The sequence below is a fragment of the Eschrichtius robustus genome, chromosome 14 (assembly GCF_028021215.1).
Source record: "Eschrichtius robustus isolate mEscRob2 chromosome 14, mEscRob2.pri, whole genome shotgun sequence".
In the NCBI taxonomy this organism is placed as follows: domain Eukaryota; kingdom Metazoa; phylum Chordata; class Mammalia; order Artiodactyla; family Eschrichtiidae; genus Eschrichtius; species Eschrichtius robustus.
In genome coordinates, this window is record NC_090837.1 from 96242778 (window position 1) to 96266083 (window position 23306).

Sequence of the window (23306 nt, forward strand, 5' to 3'; positions counted from 1 at the left end):
TAAAATATTTGAATACTTTTTTCATATTTAGATTTTTGTCTGCTTAATATAAATAGATAAACATTATTCCTGTAGAATATTCCTATTGTTGTCATTATTAACACATATTTGCAGGTAAATTACCATCATTAGAAACTGAAGTATTATTTAAATTGCATTTGAAAATATACTTTTCATTTTATAAATTGAACATTAGTGGAGAAATTTTAGTAGTTATAACTATTCATGAAAAATGTGAATATAGATTTGTTTACAAAAGAATTTTATAATTGGTCTTTTGAACCTGGGGCTATATTTCAAGTTTGCATTATTAATTTAGGCAGTGACATCTCATTCTGTTTAGATGTAAACGTGTACCCTTTTCCTAAGCTTTTACTGTCTAAGATATCCAAAATTCTAATCCATTATAGATCAGTATATTCCGTCATTGCTCCAAAACTTTTTCACTATTAATTAGTATTCATTATAATTTCGAAGCATAAATTTAGATTCATAGCACGCTGTCCTACCATATTATTTATGCAGCAAATTCTTTAGATTTTTTTCTACCTTAACATGGAAACAATCTAACATTTTTCTATACTTTTATTTTTTGGTTATGTTTTAATTGTCACTTCTCTATTAAGGAGAGAAATAGAAAAAACTTTAATATGTTATAGTAAGTACCCTTTCTAATAATGTAAATCCTTATTTCTCCATGGATTTTATTAATATCAAGCTGCGCTCTGTTCCACTGATGACGCTGGCTTTCACATGAGATTAGATGACTTGCACTAAAGTTGGCTGTAATTGGGCTTTCTTTTACGTGAAACTCACCTTCTCATTGGCTTCCATTTTTTAAGGTTAATAAATGCATATTAAACAGTAAACCACTGATAAGTCATGAAAAGTAACACAAAATTCTACTTGCCGTATTAAAAATATTAAGGATAGTCTTATATGACACTTTAAATGACATTTAGTAAATCAAAGAAAACTGAAATTCAGGCCAAAGTCTGCAGTTTGATCATTTATTTATTGAGTCCCTATTGTTGATCTTGTAAGACTGAGATTTTTGCTCAACTGCATAATTGCCTTAGTACTGCCAATGTTACACACACTCTTTTAAAAAGTTGTTTTTACTGTTCTACTTTTCATTTTATTCACTATTTTTTTTTATTATTTGAAATTATAACTCTAGTTAGAAATATGACATATCATACAGCTGAGGAATAAAATTTATAAATCCTGCCTCATATTAAAGATTTACCCCCATTGTTTTGCTTAACTTGGAAATACACTCTGATTCTTTTCCTTACTTGATGGTTTACTTAGCTCTTGGCCAGTGTATTCCATAGAATCATTAATGCACTAGGTTTTGATCTCAAGAAGAGTTTTCATTCCTTTTAAATGAGGGGAGGCTAAGAATATTTGATTTACCCTTTGACCCAAGTAGTGGAGTCTCAACAGAAAATGTACTTTTTGTGATATTCCCCAACGTCTCTTTTATTACTCTTCTAAATATTTTGTTTAGTATTTCTTACAATCAAATTTGGTAAGTTTTTACACATGTGACTAGACTAGGTAAAATTTAGTGTTTGCCACAAGCCTTTGAAATATGTGTGTGTGTGTGTGTATCCTAGAAAATTTTTGTCAAAAAATGCTTCTAATTTAATTGAATTCTGTCTTAACTTTACATGATGCTGGAAGCATTTTTAGGATAGTTTTAAGATGTAATGATAACAAAATTATAATAAATCTTTATTTCCCTTTAAAGTTTGTATTAATTTCTCAAATACCTATTTCTATAAAGTGTCTCAGTTACGAAAACTTTTTCAGGTCTTAGAGAATAGTATGCCTTTTTACATAATTTTGCTGTATAAACGTTTTATGTTTATCAGGCTTTACTGAATAATAAGGCACTAAGGCCTCAGTATACGATGGGATCATTGTTCTGTCTTCCATTGTTTCAGCAGCATCCTGACTTGGGGACTGACTCTGCAGGGGATAATTTCCTCCCTGTGGATAATCTCCCCTGAGGGTTCCCGTTTCCCTTTGACTTCCTGTGCAGGTTCACAGGTTGTAGCAGGAGAAGCAATAGATGGATCAAACTTGGGTTCGCCCTGAATAATAACAAGTAGAAAAAATAAATTTTGTCTTTGTAGCAGAACATCATATATACTGAGAGAGAAGTGAAATTATACATACCAAAATGAACAGCACACATTTCTTTTTCTGAAGAATCAAAGGTAGCATTTATTTCTTTTGGGTGATTTTGAAGTTTTTGAAGAGTAACGACACTACATCAAAATAATCAAATGAAAATGTCTAATATTAATTTATATTTGAAGCAGTTTGACTGATGCCACAAGCCTAGTTATATCAGAACGAAATTTAAATTCAAAACTTTTTGTCAGTGAAGTAAGCCAGACAGAGAAAGCCTAATATTGCGTGATATCACTTATGTGTGGAATCTTAAAAAAGCAAAAACAACAACAAAAACAACAACAAAACGGTCAAACTCATAGAAACAGAGAGCAGAAAAGTAGTTGCCAGGGAGTGGGGGAAACAGGGAGAGGTTGGTAAAAGGATACAAACTTTCAGTTGTAAGACGAATAAGGTCTGAAGAGCTAATGTACTACATGGTGACTATCATTGATGAACTGTTTTGAATACTTGAAATTAGCTAAGAGAGTAGAACTTAAATATTCTCACCCAAAAATAAACAAATAAAACGTACCAGTCAATATTATTTCATTAATATCAAGTCTGTTCGTTATCTGTTTATGTTCTACTCGATTTTAACTGCTAATCCAGTTAATGGAATAAAAAGCAGATGTCCTAGGCTGAAAGGTTAGTTTGAAAGCCTCGAAGCCCAGTTACTTTGCAAACTTTTCTTGGGATAATGATGATTGCAGGGCTTTGCTCCGTTTGTGGTCGGTTTCCTCTGGGAGGCACATGTGTCTGTTGAACTATGTTTGTAGTACTTGTCCTTGTCGATGGCCCCTTCCTGCTTGCTACCCTCACACAGTTCAGTGAGCCACAGGTAGGTGTCCGTATCGTGGCTGGTTTGTGGAACCGTGTTTGGTCATTGGCTGCATAAATATTGCTTAAGAAGATTCTTCTAGCAGGTGTCAAGATGGTACTTTATGGGGTTGTACTGTCTTTCACGTGGAGTAGATGTTTCTGGTAAGTTTCCATGGGATCTTTTGAGGGGTTCCCTAACAAAAAACATAATTGTATTTTCAGGTTTTTCTATCCAATTATGAAAGTTGTACTGTATGTAAGTGTATTTTTTATTCCTAACGTTTATGTTTCAGCAGAAATTGAATTCTTTCTGAACAAATATCTCCTAATTTTCTCTGATCATTTTATTAGTGAATTTCAAAAAAAAAAAAAACAAAAACAACTCAGTAATTCTAATTGTGGTTTTGATTTAGTTTTGTATTTTCTATAACGTATATGTCTAATGTTATGTTTATTTGTAGCATATTTTACTCACACTTTTCTTCTCTGCCCTGAGACACCCAAGCACATAGACTTTTAAAAATTTTTGTTTAAGCCTATGTGCTAATATAGTACAGTATTTATGTCAGACCTTTAGTTACTGTTGGTAAGTTTTCATCTAACTAAACTTGGTTAAGTAAAAAAAAAAAAAAAAAATCTGTGGACTTGGAAAACAAATAGATTCCATAGCATTAAAAATTATAAATTGGTTCATATGTCTTTAAAAGGGAGAAAAATCTAAAATAATTTGTTTATGACTCTAAGTAAATTATTTGTTGATATAGCTGAAATCGTCATTGAGATCACAGATTAATTAAAAGAGCCGTTCTGAACACAATGTGACCATACATTCCCTTTGCTATCTCTTAAAGTAGAATCTAGATAAACGTGTTTATTTAACCTGCTGTTGTTGAGTCCCAAATCCAGTCATTATAAAAGGACCAGCACTATCTTTGGGGATGGTCTTTCTACAAGGAATTACTATGGACAGTCCCTTGGGTGGTAGGTAGATATATCTGTATATATTGTGGTAGAAAGAAAGGCCTTAGAGATGAAAAAAATAGAAAAACTTTTTTGGGCGGTAGTCTCTTGCATAATAAGTTATTCCTCAGACACTAGAGCTATTATCCCACAACAAAACACTTTACTACGTAACTATCTACATCTCCCAGCATTAGAGGCCCATACAGTGTGTAGCTTGTTAGGAAAGCTCTGTAATCACCAGGATTATCTAGACCAGCAGTCAGTGCAGCATCAGGCACACCCTTCTGGTCATGTGGCTGAACTTCACAAGGTCAGATGTGGGGTTGAGAGAAATAATAATACCTTTGAAGTGTATACAAGTTTGACCACCTGTCGTTAGTTCAGTGAGAATGCTAAGATCTTGGTTATCTCATTTTGTTTTTGGATCCTTCGTTTCAGTATGTTCTGAAGTATTGCCTCTCTGGGGCCTGTAGAAAACTGGAAGAAGGAAGGAGAAGGAGAGAAAAGCTTGGAATGTTTAGGTAGTGGGGACCCAGTGGGCTGTATGAGGCATCTTCTGTATCAGTGTGCCTTCTAGACCTCAGACCCCTTCAGTGGAATAAGACGCTGCCTTCCTGGTAGCACCTGTGTTTGTTTTGGCTTTAGGTTAAGAATGTTTTGTAAAAACAAGGTTACATCTTTTCTCACTTTCACGTCTTTATTTTCTTAGTTAGGGGAATGTAGCACAAACCCTTTGTTGGCTTTTTCCTATTTATGAGAAGTACTGTGCTTGTGAGAAGTTGTATAACAAGAAGTACTCCCGAATATTTTCCTTTTTTGGAAAATGGTGTTCTGCCTTTCCTTCCTGCATAGTGAGCTGTACTTGAAATAAACCAGAATCTGTTATTCAGTAACATAATATGCATAATATGTAATGTGATACTTTTCCCTACAGGGAATTTTAACCTAATATTAACCTTCCTCTTACCCCTTAAACTTTAGTGCCTTACTCTTCATTCTTTTGGTTTGCATCTTGCTAAATAACCCTACTCTCTCATTTTGTATCTTTTATATCACTTGTGACACTGTTTGGGGATCTCTCACTATTTAAGTTTTGAATCATGTCGATTAGCTGAACTCGGTCATATCTTTCCTGATTGTTGCGGGGTTTTTTCATCTTAAATTTACAACTTTTAAGAAATACGTGAAATGTCATAAAACAAATTAGAATTTTCCCATACAGAGAAAATGTGGTAAACTTTTGGTGCTTATGCTTAACTAAATCAGTTAATCTCTTGGATTGAATTATTTGAGGTAAAAAGTGTTTGACACTTAAATTTGAGAAATTTGTTTTGTTCTAAAAAGCTCAGATAGCTTTAATTTTAATTAAAAGTAAGATTCTGTCCCACTTTCCACTCCCAAATTATATTTTTCATTTGATTTTAAGTTATCTTCTCATGTCAGCAAGCCTGGGTTGTAGGGCATATGGGATTATGTGGTGAAGGGGGGCAAGAAGTCCTGTGAGCAAGCCTGGGTTGTAGGGCATATGGGATTATGTGGTGAAGGGGGGCAAGAAGTCCTGTGAGCAAGCCTGGGTTGTAGGGCATATGGGATTATGTGGTGAAGGGGGGCAAGAAGTCCTGTGAGCAAGCCTGGGTTGTAGGGCATATGGGATTATGTGGTGAAGGGGGGCAAGAAGTCCTGTGGGCCATTTAGTCCATGCCAGGTAGTTTGAGTTTTACCCCAAAGGCAGTGCGTAGCCAGTGGAGAATTTTAAGGAGGGAACTGACATATTCATATTTTGCTTTGCAGTGATCACTGATGCAGTGCAAATGAAGAGGCAGAGAGGGACACAGCAGGAGTTGGGAGAGCATTTAAAGGACAATTGCAAAGGTGCAGGCAGAAATAAGTGACTAATCCTAAACTAACACAGTAGCCACGATGGATGTAGAGAGAGGCTGATTCCAGTGCTTGTTAGGAGGTAGAATGAATGAACACGGTGACCAAATGGGTGAATTTGGGGACAGGGTGACAGAAAGATGCATGCCATCCTTTAGATGCCTAGGCTAGGGCTGCTGAGTGAGCGGTGGTGCCATTCACCAGGTCCTCACTCCCGGAGGAGAGATCCCTTTAGCAAAATGATGATGGGTGTGGGTTGGATGCATTGACTTTGAAATGCCCATGGACATCTACATGGAAACGTGCCAGTAAATGTGTAGGTCAGTGCTGGTGTATGTGGAACTTGAAAGCGTTGATGCGATTGGCATTTCCCTTGGAAAATGTGGAAAACGGAAAAGCAGAGGGGCAAAGAGCAAGTGTCAAAGAGACTGAGAAGTAGCCTCCAGAAATGGAAAGGACCTCCGGGCAGCAGGCAGGCAGCACTCAGGGCAGTGCAGCCGCCTCAGCCACCCAGACAGCACGGGTTCTCTGGGGAAGCCCGGTCCTAGCACAGGGGTAGGAGCAGAAAGTACGCGAGGGGTCAGAGGTGAAGACGTGGTGAGGATACTTGTTAGCTGGTCTTGAAAGGAGTGTCTTGAAGGCTGCTTCCTGAAAACGTTTGGGGAGTTGGGATAGCTGCATGCGCAGAGAGCTGGATGCACGTTGTATTTGTGTGTTTGTTTTCATCTGTTTGCTTAAGATTGCTTTTAAAATTTTACTAAAATGCGTACAAGCGGAGGTGAAAGAGCCAGCTGAAATAGTGAAGTGGAACAGTGCCTTTACCTAAGGGCTCAGATGATGCATGTCAGGTAGGGTTTTGTGACGCGTCAGGGGCGCTGATAACGATTTTGAAGAATCAGCAGTGCCTCCCTGTTCCCACCTTGGGACCTCTCGAGATGGAGAGCTGCAGCTTCAAACCTCTGAATCTTTACCCTCCCACAGTTTGGGAATACTGCGTAGCACCAACTTTTACCTTTGCTGTGTTCAAAGTTTTGAATCAGAGAACATAGAGACTGTGTGATGGGACTGTTCTGCCCTCCCTACATGCACATTCAAACAGTGGAACTTTATTTGCTTTCTATGAGGAATTTACTTCCACAAAATATTGTATTACTTTAGCTGTTATACGTAATTCAAAAATTTGCTTGGCACTAGCAAACAATTCAGGGCAATCATTTAACAAACACTCATCTTAAATGTAATCTTTTAAAGTGTGACATCTTTTCTATGACTTATTCTAAACAATTTTTGCTAATGTCTTAGGGTTTTTCTAAGACCAGTAAATCTCATGGGCCCCTCTAGTGACATCATAAGCCAGTGGAAACTCACAGACGTTTATTGTGATGACACCTGACCCCCATGTATATTTACATCCCTTGCTGTTTGTTTTACCTACCTTTCATTTGCGTGACTGCTTCCAAATAATTACAGGTATGGTATAAGTCTTTTACCAATCACAGCTTTAATTATACTTCTTATGTCCATTTGTACTAAAACTTCTATTTCACTGTTTTAGATTGACCCCTGCCTTCTTCAAATTGCCATATTTCTAGAAACATATACTCTACTGGAATGGTCCTACCAAGAGAAACGTTAATAATAAGGACCATGTGGGTATTGGAGTTTGTGTGTGTATAGTATGAAAAGAGAAAGCAAATATATCACTCCTTAGGGTGAGGTAGGGTACATGATTTGCTTTCATGACTTAAGGTATATTATAACTGCTGAGTGTTGGTGTCAGTTGTACTAAACCACTAAAAAGTGGAAATAAGTCATATATATTGCCCCACAGGTTGATGTATGCTTTTCTTTTGCATTCACTAGCATTTTGTATGGATTTCCTTTGATTCTATTGGAATTTTTGCTGCTTTGTTTCATTATAAATTACGGTTACCACAAGACGGTATGGCTGCCTCTCAGATTTTGGTTTTAGCTTGTTTCTCAACTTTAAAAATGAAAAGCACATTTCCCTTTGCAAAGTGAGATAGTTCTGTACATCTCGTAACAAATTTTTGGCACCATTTCCACGAGTTCAAATAAAGGTAGTAGAAATACTCACCACAGCGCCCGTGAGGTAGGTTCATTTTAGCATTGGCTGCAAGGTGTTATTGAAATAGTTGGGGCAGCTTCCTGTCTCTCTCTGCTAACACAGCTTTCTTAAGGAAGAAGGCTCTCAAAGACGCCACCTAGGAATGGCAGTGAATAAGTGTGTCATTGGAAATGTACCCTCAGACTCAAGGAGCTATGTGCCTGGGAAATATATGGACGATATCAGCATATATATATATATATATATATATATATATATATATATAGATTAATTACATGTTCCTTCCAATTAATGATTTCTGTATGGCCTGTGAAAATGACGTTATGAATGTAATGATTACAGAATCCAAATCCTACCTCTTGTTACGTGTACTTGTTTTTAACTACACACGCACACACCCATATTACCTTCCTTGCATCCATTTTTAACACAACAATCTTCTAAAATGTTGTGGGTTCTGATGTAAAAGAGATTCAGAACAAGGCTCCAGTTTTATTTTTGAGGGTTTTCTTTTTTCTTTTTTAGTTTAAAACTGGAAGCTATGTCTGCCTTAGCTGTAAAAGCACAATCAAGGCACCATGATAAGTGAGTCGGTGCTGTAAAAGTAAAACGAATTTTGCCTTCACTCACATGAGCTATAGAAGGAGGAAGCTTTATTGTCCCTGGGAAAGTGATAAGGCAGAGTAATTGTATATTATACTGTCCTGGAACATCTGCCTGAAGACTGTTGGAGCAATTCATCCATCATGGACGATACAGCATGTTTTGTCTTTCTGCTTTAACCCGTCCCCACTGCTGGCCTGCGCGGGGGTTTTGATAGGGACTGCGCCTGGGCCGGGGCGCACATTAATCAGTCCCCTTGTTCAACACTCCAGCTGACATAATTACAACCTGCGCACAGCAGTTATTCAAGTCGAGTCCTTGTCACTTGTGGTGCGAAACTACACAGCTCCGATCCCGGAGGAGATTGCCTTATCACACAGAACAAGGGCTCGCAGGAGTCGAAGAGAATAGAAATGGGAAAATGTCTTCCGGGAGTACTGTATATTCCTTTAAAATAAGACGTTTGAGAGACTTACAAGGGACAAAGGGAAGCATTGTGTGCAGTGACTGAAATGAACCAGTTATGATTGTTAAATGGATTCCATGGAGCATTTCTGTAAAAATGGACGTAGATTATTAAATTCGATGGCCCCTCGTAATCAGTGATTCTCTTAAGTTTTTCTTCAAAAGTGATCACATAACTTTACAATTATAAAAGGTTTAAACGCTCCTTGATAGGACTCAATTTTACAAAATAAAGTATGCATTTTAAATCTACTGTAAGTATACACTTACTTACCTCAGAGAGCTTTGTGAGGAATCAACTTAGAGCCAGAGAAAGAGCCTTTCAAGAGACTTTCAAAGACAGGGAAGTTCACTGTTTCCTGTGGCCAGAAAATAAACTTTCTGTCCTATTATTTGCCACACCTCCTCGCTCTAATCCTGGTGGCTTGCTGGCCAGGCTCCTCCAGTACACCAGGTGTGAGGGATGCACTCTCCTTTCAGCCACTTGAGAAGTATTTTAAATTTTATGGCAGCCCCCTCCCGTGCCCCTAATAGACCAAGGGAGTCTTTGGGCATGTAGTGAATTATTGTGATCAGGTCTGCATACCTCCCCAATGAAGTGTGCTCTTACGCATGTGTGCAGAAGCTGTGGGTATTTTAAATCCAGCCTTTTAATTTTTTTTTGGTCTCTTTGACATTGTAAGATTGTCCCAAGTAAAATCAAGTGTGGCCCAGACTCTCAGAAATGTTGTGAAATGTATTTTTGGGTCAGTAAAAATTTTACTTATATAACCTTAAGTTTGAAAAGCTTTCAACTAGAAAAGCTACAGTAAACTAGTACATATATTTATATCTTCAATTGTAAAGCAGTATTATTTGTAGCTGTTTCAAGCCAGAGCTCGGTAAGCGCACACCCGTGTGTAGTTCAGGCCCTGGTGAGCGTCTCTGTGCATCTCTCTGCCCTCCTTAGCCTCCCCTACAACTACGATTCCAGTGACTGCTTGGACTTAGCAGGAGGGGCAGGCAGTACTTGCCTAAACTTTGTTAAAGATCCTTTTCTTCGGACGGCCTCTCGTCCACGTGCCTTTCCTGGTTTCACAGCATTTCGCTTTGCTAAATTAGCTAGTTAACAGAAGAGGAGAGACTAACACTCTGTGCTGTAAGGATGTAGGTTTGTAGAAATGAAAAGCTGGAGTGGGGACTCTGTTAATTTCAAAGGTCCAGTATAAAAAGCGTGGCAAGATAACAGCGGAAAGGATCTCCACCAGCACTCGCCGCGGCTGCACAGAAAACGCGTGGGAGGAGGAGCGACCTGTACGGCTAACCTGGTGTTCTGGTTTCGCCAGTCACTAACTTCAAGCGGTGTTGTTAGCTCAGCCTTGAAAAACGTTTCTGTGGTCACGTTAGTCTGAGAAACACTCGCTGTATTGCACCGCCTTTCTCAGACGCATAATGAAGAGCATATTAAAGACTCACAGGATTCCTGCTGTAAAGAAAAATATATAGGGACCTCCCTGATGGTCCAGTGGTAAAGAGCCTGCCTGCCAGTGCAGGGGACGCGGGTTGGATCCCTGGTCGGGGAACTAGTCTCCCACATGCCGTGGGACAACTAAGCCCGTGTGCCCACGCGCCCTGGAGCCCGCGCGCCACAACTAGAGAGAGAAAACCTGCATGCCGCAATTGGAGAGAAGCCTGTGCGCTGCAGCAAAGACCTGACTCAGCCAAAAAAATCAAGAAAATAAATGAATATTTTTAAAAAAAAGATTCCAATGGCATTAAAAAAAAGAATTCCAAGTCGGTGATTAAAAAATATATATATGTGTATATATGTATATATATACACATATATATATATATATATATATATATATATATTTCAGTTACACAAAATTATATATACAATTCTGTGTAACTGAAATATGTGAAACGTTGGCCACCAAGGCCTTTTCCCTGAAGCCCTGTAGGCATCGTGCTGGACTAATTTGGATGCTGGAATATTTCTGTTTTGTTAAAGGATAGGCCACCATTAATGTCTGCTACGCGCTTTTACCTGAGAGAACGGGGATTTATTTTCTCATAAGCACGTAGGATACGGCATCTGGTAATTACTTAAACTTACTTATATAAGCTTATAGCTTGTCTTCATGGCAGATGAAAGTCTACTAGGTTGCACTTTTCTCAAAGCAAGTTACCTTCCTCTAGACTGAGAATATATATTCAGTATATTGAGAAGTGAACAGTTAATGAAATTGTAACTGTCTTTTCCTCTTTGGGCTAAAGAAGAACCAAGGAGAAGTCAAGGTTCTGTAGGGCTTGCACTGGCGTGTGGCCCTCCTCCCTGCATATGCCATGGAGGACAAGCCACGTCTGGTCACGTGTTTAAATCAATCTCCTGTTCTACAACCACACAAACTGTGTGAGTGGGACTATTCTTGAAGCGTTAAATGCTAACGAAATAATTTGGGTTTCTAACAGAGACAGAGCTTACTGTCGCTTCCTACTATTTCTTCCTTGTGAATCTCATTGTTCTCCAGCAGAGTGGAAGGTGGAACAGGTTGTTAAATTCAAAGCAGCTTATTCCTCTTACTGGTTGTAGAAACCAAAACGAGCAGGGATATGAATAGAGAAGGAATTTAAGTGGATGTAAATGTGGGAACATGAATGGTGCGGAACAGATGGGAAGTTCTACATACTCTTGGGAATAGAAGGAACGGTAGAGCAGTGTGCAAATCCTATCAAAGGCAGTGGCATATCCATAGACAAGTGTGCAGTTGATCAGTGTTATTTGAAGTCAGTTGAAGTCAGTCAAGCATTTTGAATAGCGTGGAAACAAGATAATTTTAGGCGATTCTCAATTAAAGATGTCACTGAAGGGGGCGTGGCAGTCCTGTAAGTAGACAGGTGGAATTTTCAACCCTGTTTCAAAATTAAGTTTCATTTTATGCAGCATGGCCTTTTGTTATGGTTGTTGATGTACATGGCTCATCTCTCCTATCACATTGTATTCTCTTTGAGGATATAACCAAAATGATTCATTTTTATGTTTCGTTTAATGTAGTAGGCACTAAATAAATATTTGTTGAGTAAATTCATTTTGAAAATAATAAATCAATACCTACGAAAATAGACTTTTCTTGTAATTATAGACTTCCCATGGAAATCATGAGGATAATGAGGCTTAAATTACTTCTGTTCTGAAAGACCTCCCAGTGGGTCTGAAAGGCTGGCCTTGCCCTGTGGCTTTTAGACCAGCACTCAGACATACGGGTGAGCAGAGCCCACGCGTGGGTCACGTGGGCCAGCGCTGTGGCTGCCATGTGGCGGCTTCTCCGTGAGCACGTGGTAGTGGTCGCTGCACTCGGGACGGGGCTGTGAATACCTGACAGCGACACAGCGGCAGAGCCCAGAACCTGGATCCTTCCAGCCACTGGAGAGCAGTGGCTGGAGCACGGTCAGTCAGGCGACCGTCTTCATCCACTCCTGTGCGAACTCACGGGCTCCTTCTTCCTGTGAGACACTGTTCTGTGTTATCGTCAGATGACGCACATCCCCTTATATCACATAACAAATGTTAACATAACTATAGCTGAGAAATGGGGAGAAAAATTAATGTACATCAGTTTTTATTGTCACAGCGATTGACTTCAAAGAATTGGGATTTATGACGAGCAGGAAACAATGAGACGTGACCTGATAGGAATTGTCCTATTTAGTAGTTAGCCATCAGTTAGGAAAAAAGAAAAAGAAAATTCGTAGAATTTAGAACAGGGTGATCCAGAAATTGTCCAGTTAAAATTTGATATTGCAGAAAATGTTCAGAAGATTGTGTTTTGTGCTTACTTCTGATTTCTATGAATTCTTTTTGCCTTAGAGTTTATAGAAACGGTGTATTTCATTACTTACAAAATTTTCCAAAAAAAGAAACTGTGGATAATTTTGTAAGTAATGAAATATACTGCTATTTTTAAGTATCTATTTTACTTAGATGCCTATAAAACTTACTGTTATTGTATATTATTTTTACTATTTGAACTTTATCATTTGAAAAGTCAGTCTTACTATCCCGCCCCATTCCAGGTCCTCTTCACGCCCCGCTCTCCTGACGTAACCACTTGTGATCATTCATATTTTTGCCCTGCTAGAGATAACCTAAACACTTTGCTGATTCTCTGTTGCTTGGTTTATAGGCAGCGTCCGGTTGTTGTCACAGATCAGGAAGTTAGCTCATGCACCCGGTTTACCGCTACACCTCTTCTCTCTCCCCTATTTTTTTACTGTATTCGTTTTGGTTTTCTAAGTGATTACCTTTACCACCTGACTTATCTTACTTAAATCTTTTCCTTGATTCATCGAATTGAATTATGTCTATGTAAGCATGAGAATCTTTACACTTGATTTTCCTTTCTATTACCAACTTATGTCAGCTATACTGTTGCATTGTTTATGACATTTACATTCTGTATAATACTATCCAATCCAGTTGTTTTTAAACTGCATGTTTTGATTATATTTGCTTTACATGAGTAAAACTTAAAGATGTTCTCATGAATAATCCAAGTGATCCAAAAATATACTGAGCAAACGTAGAAGTTCCCTCTGCCTTGGAAACCTTTCCATAAATATAATTACCATCGATAGTTTGCTAGGCTTTCTTCTAATACCCATTTAATGCATTTGTGTATCTATATGAGTATATTGTATAGTTTTCAAAAGCTGAAAGGATTCTTATATGTATTTACCTGGGACTTGCTTTATTTTTTTTTTAACTTAACAGTGTGTCTTGGAAGTTTTTCCGTGGTAGTACATAAGGTGTACCTTATTTTGTTGAGTGGCTTTTGTCCAACAAATAGGGATGAAAGATGAGCTGCACCCACACACACCAGGGCTTCCTCCGTAGCATTTGAGGGAGATTCAGAGACAGGCGTGTCATCGTTACTCCTCCCCTCAGCCTGTCTCTGTACCTGTCACACCTGTGGTTCTCTGGAGCCACACTCAGGGACGTTGCGGTGCCTGGCGTCAGACTGGGAAAGGCACCATGGGACTGGTCAGCTCCACGGCTTGGGGAGTCCACCCTGGATGGCGTGAGGTCAGGGCTGTGCGGGAGCAGTCGTGTGGCCTGGCCTGCCAGGTCGCTTGCCTTGTTCTGGCACCACATGAACACTCATGGTTGGGGGTACCCTTGCTTTTCCTGTGATCAGGCTGTGCCCTCCCAGCATTCTACCAGGATGTAGTTGGCTTCCATGGAGCTCTGTAGGAGACCAGCTCCTACTCTGGGAAGCAGGCTTGCAGGGTAACCCTTACCTCTCAGCAGTATGGAAATCTGTAGTGTGGATCATTGTAAATTAACAACTCATTTCCTTTGTAAGCAAGCAAACATCTAGTTTCACATTCTTCCCTAGTGTTTAGCCATAAATAATGGTTTAATGATTCTCCTTGTGGATAACTTCTATAAATGAACTGCTAAGTCCAAGAGTATGTGTGTATTTTACTTTTGAAGGCTGTCATCAGACGTCTTCCCAAAGCCTTTGCTAACTGACACTTACCAGTGGCATTCGTTTCCCTTACCATTCATTAATGCTACCAGTCTTCTTAAATTTTGCCCTTCTGTTACCTTAGGCTTTAATTGGTATTTCCTTGGTTACTAGAGTCATTTAATGCTTACATAGCCATTTGTAGATCTCCGGTTAGGAATTTCTTGCTTATGTTTTTTATCCAGTTTTTTAAGATTTTTATCTTTTTTCTTATTAATCATAGGTACTCATTTTGTAGTCTGTATATTAATCATTTTATATATGTTTCATATATTTTGTCCATTTCTTTGCCCTGTCTTTTAACTTTATTTATGACTATTATGCTATATAGCAGTTTTAAGTTTTATGAAGTGTTTTTGCTACATCTTTTTATAGCATTTGTGTTCTGAATTTTATTCAGGAAAGCTCTTTCAAATCAAGATTATAAAAATATTTTCTTGTATTTTCTTCTAGCACGTTTATAATTTAGTGTCCTTAGGTTAATCTTAAAGTCCAAATGGCATTTATTTTTGCATGGTATAAGACCACAAGAAGTCTAAAATTCCACCTGTCTAACTTATTCTTCCCCATGTGATAGGCAATTGACTGAACACCATTTGTTGTATAACCCATCATTTCCTCATTGATCTGAAATGACACCTTTATCCCTTGTATACATTGGTCTTTGTGTTCTTTGTCCTGGTGATGTATTGCGTTCAACACTCCCAATGACATTCATCTGTTTGCTAAACATCGTTGATAAAATGTTCCATTCTAACCAGAGGAATATGAACTTCTTTATTCTTGTACCCTCTAACCAATTTTAAATTTAACCAGCACAACGGCTTAGTAATCTAAAATTACCAGGCTCTTTCTTTATGGGTCCTTTAGTGAGAACATAAGTGGCAGAGGACTGTATCCTGGGCTGTGTTACGTAAATCGTGGAAGAAGCCCTTAGCTGCTGTATTGGTTACTGCCTGCCACCTGCAGTGACTCGCAGCTTTATTTTCTTCTCCCTTGGAGATTTCCCAGGCTTTCTTAGACTCAGTTTTTGCTCAGTGAATTTATAATTAAATACTACCGGTTAAAAAAATGTGAAAACTTCTTAAATTTAGTTTACAAAAAGACTTCCTTTGGATTATTCTTTATTCATTTTGGATTACTCTTTTAAAGATACAGGAGAAGCCTCTTTCAACTGAACTTTTAGATAAATATGTACTATAATACACTTCTTCCAATGCAAACTTAACTACAGAGTAATTCTTTTCAAGGGTATTAGTTCAAAAAGTATATTCTGAACAGGCAGAAAAAGAAATCGCATTTCTAAACATATATGCATGCATGCACTATATAACTGTTTGGGGAATCTGTTTTTCAAACGAATTGAAATTGCCTTTTGTATACAGTGAGAAAATTGCTAATGATGATCCAGATAGTTGAACTGTACTGCATTTAATAGAAAGACTAGCAATAGTAATCAAAAGCGAACTGAGTACCTCCTGTGTTTTCTGAACTTGTTTAGTATCATTTACCTTAACCCTCATGACAGCCTTATGAGATACATATATTAGTCCCATAAAACAACAACAACAACAACAAAATACTCCATGGTCAGAAAGTGTGGAAGGGAGAATGTTAAAGAAAACTACCACAGTTCTTTAAGTAGAACTTTCAGAAGATTTTAATGTCCATTTACATACACAACCTGTCAGATTATTAGCGGTAGACCAAGACAGTCTTTAATTTCACACAGGAGTTTGGGAGTGGTGTGGCAGGTACATAGCTTCCCTTGGGGAACTAGGAAAGGAATGTTCATTGGGATGTGTGTGCACGTTAGCGCATGACATCCGTGCCCGCTTTCTCTGCATTTCCTTTTCTTTATCGGTAAGGCAGTATTACCAGTACATGTTAATAAATACATAGAAATTACCTGATTGTGTCTTAGTGATACTACTTTATTCTGTCTGGTTCCGTAGTTAACTCATGATGTTTGCCACACCAGCTCACCAGCACAGTCTTGTGATTGACGACCTGATGGCTTGGGTGGGAAGTTGTGACCTGGGAGGAAAAGGAGCAATGCAGAAGGATGAGTTCTACCAGATGTGAGCCTTGTGCAGTTTGGTTCATTGTAACAGATGGGCGCAGGCATAGACAGACCAGCAGACTGTGATAGGAAATCCAGAATTAGCTTCAAATAAATAAAATATTGATGAAGGTAGCATTTCAAGTCAGTGGGGGAAAGGTAGACTATTAAGATGTTGTCTTGACAGCTCTGGCTAGCAGTCTGGATCCACAGTTCACACCACACTCTAGGAGAATTTTGAAAGGGATCTAATATTTAGTGGAACATAATGAAACTATTCAAGTACTAGAACCAAATTTGGGACAATCCTTTTATGACCTCCAGGTAAGGAAGCCATAGGACAAAAGATGAACAAAATAAAATGCTTCTGCTTTTCAGAAGATGCTGTAAGCAAAGTCTAAAGGAAACTAAGGAAGAAATATTTGTTACTTTTGTCATAAAGTATCTACCTCCTTTATGTATAAGAGAATGCCTAACAACCCTTAGAAAAAAAACTGATCAAAAATATGGAAAAGCAGTACAGAGAAAAGAAAATACATATGACATTTCAATATTCGAAGAAACTTTATTCGTTACAAGAGAAATGCAGATTAAAACTTCTGAAGGTTAAAAATTGAAACCCCGGTGAGCTACGATTTTTCACCCACCAAGTTGGCAAAAATTTGAAAGTTTGGTAACACAACACACTACAGTGGCACGAATGTGCAGAAACAGACTCTCTCGAACATTGTTGGTGGAAGTGTAAATTGCTACAACTCCTCTGGAGGGCAGTTGGGCATTACTTATCAAAATTACAAAAGCATATGCCCATTGCCATTGGAAGCAATTCCCCTTGGCATCCTGAGATTTTCTTGGCATCCTGAGGAATGGAAAGTGTTTCACAAGATGATTCATTGCAACCTTGTTTATACTAGCAAATGATTGGAAACAACCTAAATGTTCATCAGTAGAGGGTCAGTTAAATATAATACTCTCTGTCCTTGCCGTGAAATACTGCCTGGCTATTAACAGAGGAAGGAAAGGAGGCGGAGCAGAGGGAGGGAGTAGGGGAGGGTAGAGGGAGGCATCAGGAAGGACACTCTGCTCCTACATAGTCACGTGGAAACAACATCCCCACGCCCTGTTGTTAGGCAGACGAAGGTGCTGCTGACACGTGTTATGCCAACAAATTTACATACAAGAAGAGGGGAGAAAAGAAGATACAGTGTGTTTGTGGATTGGAAAAACCATTCTTAATTCTCCCAAAAGATTGATAAGAGGTTAGGGATCCCGGGTCCCTGGTGGAGGTGGGGGTGATCGGCCCGTGCTGGGAGGAGGCTTTACTATATCTGTCTTATCACTAGACTGTTTGATGTTTGAAATATGTGAAGGTATGTTTCTTCAACTTCAGCGGTGCGTTATTTTTTAATAACTGAAATAATATGCGTCAAAAGAGGAAAAAATATTCACTAGGATTTTTTTTTAAGCTTCCTTCTTATTAGGTTAAATAACATAAATTTAACATGCTTTTGTGTTGATAGTGAGCGTGTAGTACTGACATAATCTTTTGGCGTTCTAGAAGCACTTGTGGTTTATTTTATTAATTTATCACTTTAAAATGCACTGCTTTTGAACTGAATAAAATATTTCCTTTATCACATATTTTTTAAGAAGCCGTAAAATTAGTCAGGCCGCATCTCTGGTCCTTTTGCTAATGGCCCAGCCCACGCTTTATAATGTTTATACACGTATGTATGTACGTATATGTAAAGCTGCCTCAAGATTTTCAGCGTGTCATATTTCACGGTTTCACGTGAAACGTCCTCATAATTCAGAAGGCCTTCCCCGTAAACCCAGTGCTTGCGCTCACGGGCCCAGCAAGTCCGGCATGGGTCCCTGCTCCCCACAAGGAGCCTGCAGCCCTGCGCTGCGGCATCTAACTTCCCATGGCACGGTGGTCCCACTTTCCCTGCTAAGAGCTCCTACATCTGTTCTTTTTGTCGTCCCACGCTGTCTTGATTACTGTTGCTTCATAAGTTTTGAAACCAGAAAGTGTGAGTCCTCGACTTCGTTCTTTGTGAGATGGTATTGAGTCTTCTAGGTCCCATGCATTTCCTTGTGAATTTTAGAATCAGCATGTCAGTTTCTATAAGAAATCCAGCTGAGAGTTTGATAGGATTGCACTGAGTCTGTACATCAATTTGGGGAGTATTGCCATCTTGATAATATTAAGTCTTCCAATCTATGAACATGGGACAAAAATACACTCTCTACCTTAAAAATCAATGTCCAACTGAAGACATATTCAGTCACCCACTCCTAATGATTGTATGCCCACTTGGTTTAACTGCTGTTAATTCCTGGCAATCTAGGTCAGACCCTGTTTGAAATAATGTCTTAGAACATCCTTTTCTACTTTATTTTATTGTTTTTTGGCCATGCCACGTGGCATGTGGGATCTTAGTTCCCTGACCAGGGGTCGAACCTGTGCCCCCTGCAGTGGAAGCGTGGAGTCCTAACCACTGGACCGCCAGGGAAGCCCCTAGGCCATCCTTACTTCTCCTGCCTGACCTGCTCTTCATTTGTCCCTCTTCAACTTACCATTCTAATTACTACTTGGAAGTTCTGTTTTGGGGAAGAATATCATTTTGGGGCTCAATGTCATTCAGAATTCCTTGGCTAAAGTTACCCAATCTACTTATTGTTCACTGAATCTTATAACATTGCTGCGTAGTCAGCTACCTGTTTTAGGATAGTCTCAAGTATAGGGATTGCAGTTTGCCCCTACTTTATAGGTGTTCTGCTTTAAATGATGTTGATATAATATGTTATAGCTTTTACTTTTTAGGCTTGGATTGAAATAGTTTGATTTTGTAGGTGTGAAAGGTTGCTTTTGGTCTCAGTATTTTAAAAAATTTTATGTTGCATGACGTTAGATGCAGGACAAATTATGATAATACGCAAATACGCTATTACCAACGAAATAGATGAAATGTATCTTTTCTACTGCAGACAGACATTGACTATTTTTTCTTCTTGTTTGCATATATTTAATGTTTCTTATATGTGTGTATAAAACAGAATTATAAGTATACACACAGATGTATTCTTTACATAAAATAAAAGATATAAATATATATATATAATAAATAAAAATAAATAGGTATAAAATATATGTATGAAACGATCCTTAACCTGAAATACCAAGTTCCACACCACTTCTTTCTTGTTTTTAGTCTATATTTTTAAATAAAAAGAAGGCTCTCGTCTTTTTAATCCTCCCTCCCCACTTTCACTTGCTTCAGTAATAGTCCCCTGATTATTAGATTCCACGTGCTATTGACATACTATAAGAGATATTGCTTTATTTTTATCCAAGATACACACTTCTCAAAAACAAAATATTCAGTTTTCAAAGTCATCTCTTTCTTCCTTCACCGAAGCTTAGGATTTGTTGCTTATATCGTCCCCCATTTAAGTAGACATCATACACTGAAATGTGTGTACTTGGGTAATTTTAATTTCCTCACTTGATCAGTGATTGTCTTTGATGACTCTTTATGCCTAGCTTTTTCCATAAGGAAATAATATAGGTGGCACCAAAGACTCAACAGTCCTCATAGACAGTAATAATTAAGTACAGTAGTAGGTTTTGTTTTCACTCCCCGATGTCGGTAAACAGTGGTGAATTTAGGGGGTGTCTGTGATGCCATGGAAAACGATTGGGAGATCCATTGACTCAGAGAATGACTTGGAACAGTTCACCCAGTGAGTTCCCCAACTGGTCCTCTTCCTTTTCACTAGCACAGAGTGGACATTTGTCTCATCTGCCTTCAGATGGTTTTCTGTGTTACTTCTGTCAACTTGATGCAGAGCTGTTATTTATTCCAAGAATATTTATACATTTAAGAGACTCCAGAACCCCACTCTTTTCTTAGAATGTGCCGGTACCTTTGATTTGATACGTAAATACTGTAAGGAAGGAGGACTGTGGTGTGCCTGAAATGCCCTGCCCCTGAGCACAGAAAATTGACATTCAGATTCTGTCTTAACCACTTTTCTAGCCCTGTAGCCGTTGATACTCATCTCCGAGATGGTCCCTCAACAGTCTCTGCCACGGGGTCCTGGGACAGTGTCAAAGTAGCCAGGCCAGTGGCAGGCACACAGAACACGCGAGGTTCTTACCCATCATTACCCTATTACAGTGCTTATTAATTAACAGTAGGGAATTTATATAGAAAGCAAATTTGATAATCCAGTAGTGACAAGAAAGAGATAAGTTGTACATGCGTATGTTCACTAACTGTCTTATGCAGATTTAGTCCAAGTTCTGAGAGAGACTTAACACAGAGCTTGACAGAGCCCTTGCCAAAGGCAAAGTGCACACAGCTGAGAACATCTCTGCTGCGCCCGTTCTCTTCCTCCCCCTCCTCCCCCTCCCGCTCCTCTTCCTCCTCCTCCATCTTCTTTGGTGTTATTTAAGTTTTTTGAAAAACATGTAAGCATTAATATGTAAATCATTAAAGTATGTTTGGAAAAAAAAGAAATGGGCATTGCTGCATCGGGCATTAGCGGCCTGGTGTGTTTCTTTCTAGTCTAGGCTGAGAGGGATCTGACTTCATCTTCCTACCCATATAGAGCCGATGTGTACATTTGATGCCAGGCCCTGCCTGGGGATGGGGGGGAAGTAGCAGAAGCTTTCCCAAAGGAGTGTCTCGGGTCCAGCTGTAGGGCTGTCGGCACAGCGTAGGCTGCCATTCAGGAGGAAGGTGATTGTAGGTCAGCTCCTCCACGTGCTGGAAGGAAAGGCCGTCCCTGTGGGGCACTGTTCCCAGCGCCACGGCCGTGAGCTCTGCTTGCTTGATGACACCCCTCCGCCCTCCTCTGGTCCTGAGTGAACAGCTAGCATGTCTACCGAGTCTTTGCGTTTCTGAAGGTGTTTGCTGCCTCTACGTATGAGTGACACCATAGCTATTCTAAAATTTGGGGTTATAACCATTTTTGTATTCTTCACCAGTGCTCCCAGGGTGCGTTCCTGGGTGCAGTTACGTATTACACAGAAGCATAATTCCACTTAGAAGTCTTGCGGCCGTGCGGAGCCACAGAAAGCTTCGTTGTGGAGCCCTCATGATCTGCATCAGTGCGTCGTGAGATGCGTTTGCTAAATACCTACCATGTCCTAACTTTTTCTGGACATGGAACCTTTTCTTCAGACATCGTCCTACAGGATTTTGTCCTTCAGCAGTACCTGCAGGGAAGACTGATAAACATAGTGCTTGATTTTCTTTGGGCACTTCATTTCGCTCTGTTGGAAATCTGAGGCCATCTGATTCTTCGTTTCTTTGTGGTTGAGCACCTCACCCCCGACACACACACACACACACACACACACACACACACACACACACACACACACACACACACACACACACACACACACACACACACACACACACACACACACACACACACCTGCTTGAACCTGGGCTGGGCGCCTTTTACTACTACTCTAACGACGACAGAGACGGAAGGGAAGCAGCTGCACGTGTGGACGGGGTCGGGGGCGCAGTCGCGGTGCCTGTGCTGAGAGGGCTGGGAGCAGGCGGAACAGTTTGCCTCGTGAGCAGTTCCCTGTGCCCGGGGTTCTGGCCGTTTCAGGCCTTGCATTTCTGCGTCTGCAGGAAAGCAGCGGGAGAGGAGCCTATTTTCAGGGACAGTTTGGTGGGCAGTACACAGACCCTGAGTTGTATTTATTCAGTCCACCCTCTTCAAACCTACACCAGTACAGGAGCCTCACTGGGACTTTGCGCATTGCCCAGCTGTGGGCTGAGGGGCTGTTTCCAGCTACTTGTCTATCGTCAGACTATCTCAGAGCCTTACTTAGAAGCAGCTCACTTGACAGGTGTAAAAGTCAAGCATCTTTTTTTCCTTAGTGCTCCAATTTCAGTGGAGGTGACAGGGCTTGCCTTTGTATCAGTACTCCGTGGTGCAAGGTGTGTTCTCGGGATTAAGGAAACTCCTTCACTGCCCTCAAGTGGTGCCAGAATAATTTGATATTAAAATCATAGAACTTGGGACTTTGTGTTTCCAGTTCTGCATAGAAATGAATCGCTCAGGTAAAAGCCAACCTAGAAGTTAGCACCAAGGTTACCAAAGCTCCCAGCCTCATAGGATCCATGTTAGCTCTTACAGAGCACAACACTTACAGCATACACAGCACCTGACACCTGTGAGGCCTACATGAGTGGTCACTGCCATCGTGATCTGTGGTCTCATGTTATTGATTTGACCTTAATTCCGTTTACTTTTCTTGCTTACTTGGTAGGTCAAACTGTGCTGAAAATATCCGCAAACACATTCTACATACGGGCAAACATGAAGGAGTCAAGATGTACAACTGCCCCAAGTGTGACTATGGAACCAACGTCCCTGTGGAATTTCGGAACCACTTGAAAGAACAGCATCCTGACATCGAAAACCCTGACCTGGCCTACTTGCACGCTGGTAAGAAACTAAAACTATTATATAAAATGCTTCACTCATCACAATAGTTATTAGGCTATTTGTGCATTACCAGCATTTATTTAAATGTAGTAGCATGTGTGATAGTATCTGCTTCAAGACTTATAAAAAAGAACACTTGGTCTTATCCCCCTCAACTATGAAAATAGGTCTGTTCAATTATATTTCATCAAGAGCAAATATGACGAAATAATCATCGCAGGACAGCAGAGTTGTTAATAGCAAATAC

General features: G+C 39.5%; 1 protein-coding gene across 2 annotated transcripts in view; it reads left to right on the forward strand.

Moving 5' to 3' along the window:
* Window positions 1-23306, forward strand: part of ZNF407 (zinc finger protein 407) — a 417847-nt gene that overhangs the window by 250424 nt on the left and 144117 nt on the right. For both annotated transcript variants that reach the window (XM_068563714.1, XM_068563715.1), the window contains exon 8: window positions 22881-23059. In XM_068563714.1, the coding sequence (XP_068419815.1) occupies window positions 22881-23059 (179 nt within the window). The remainder of the gene's footprint in view (window positions 1-22880; window positions 23060-23306) is intronic.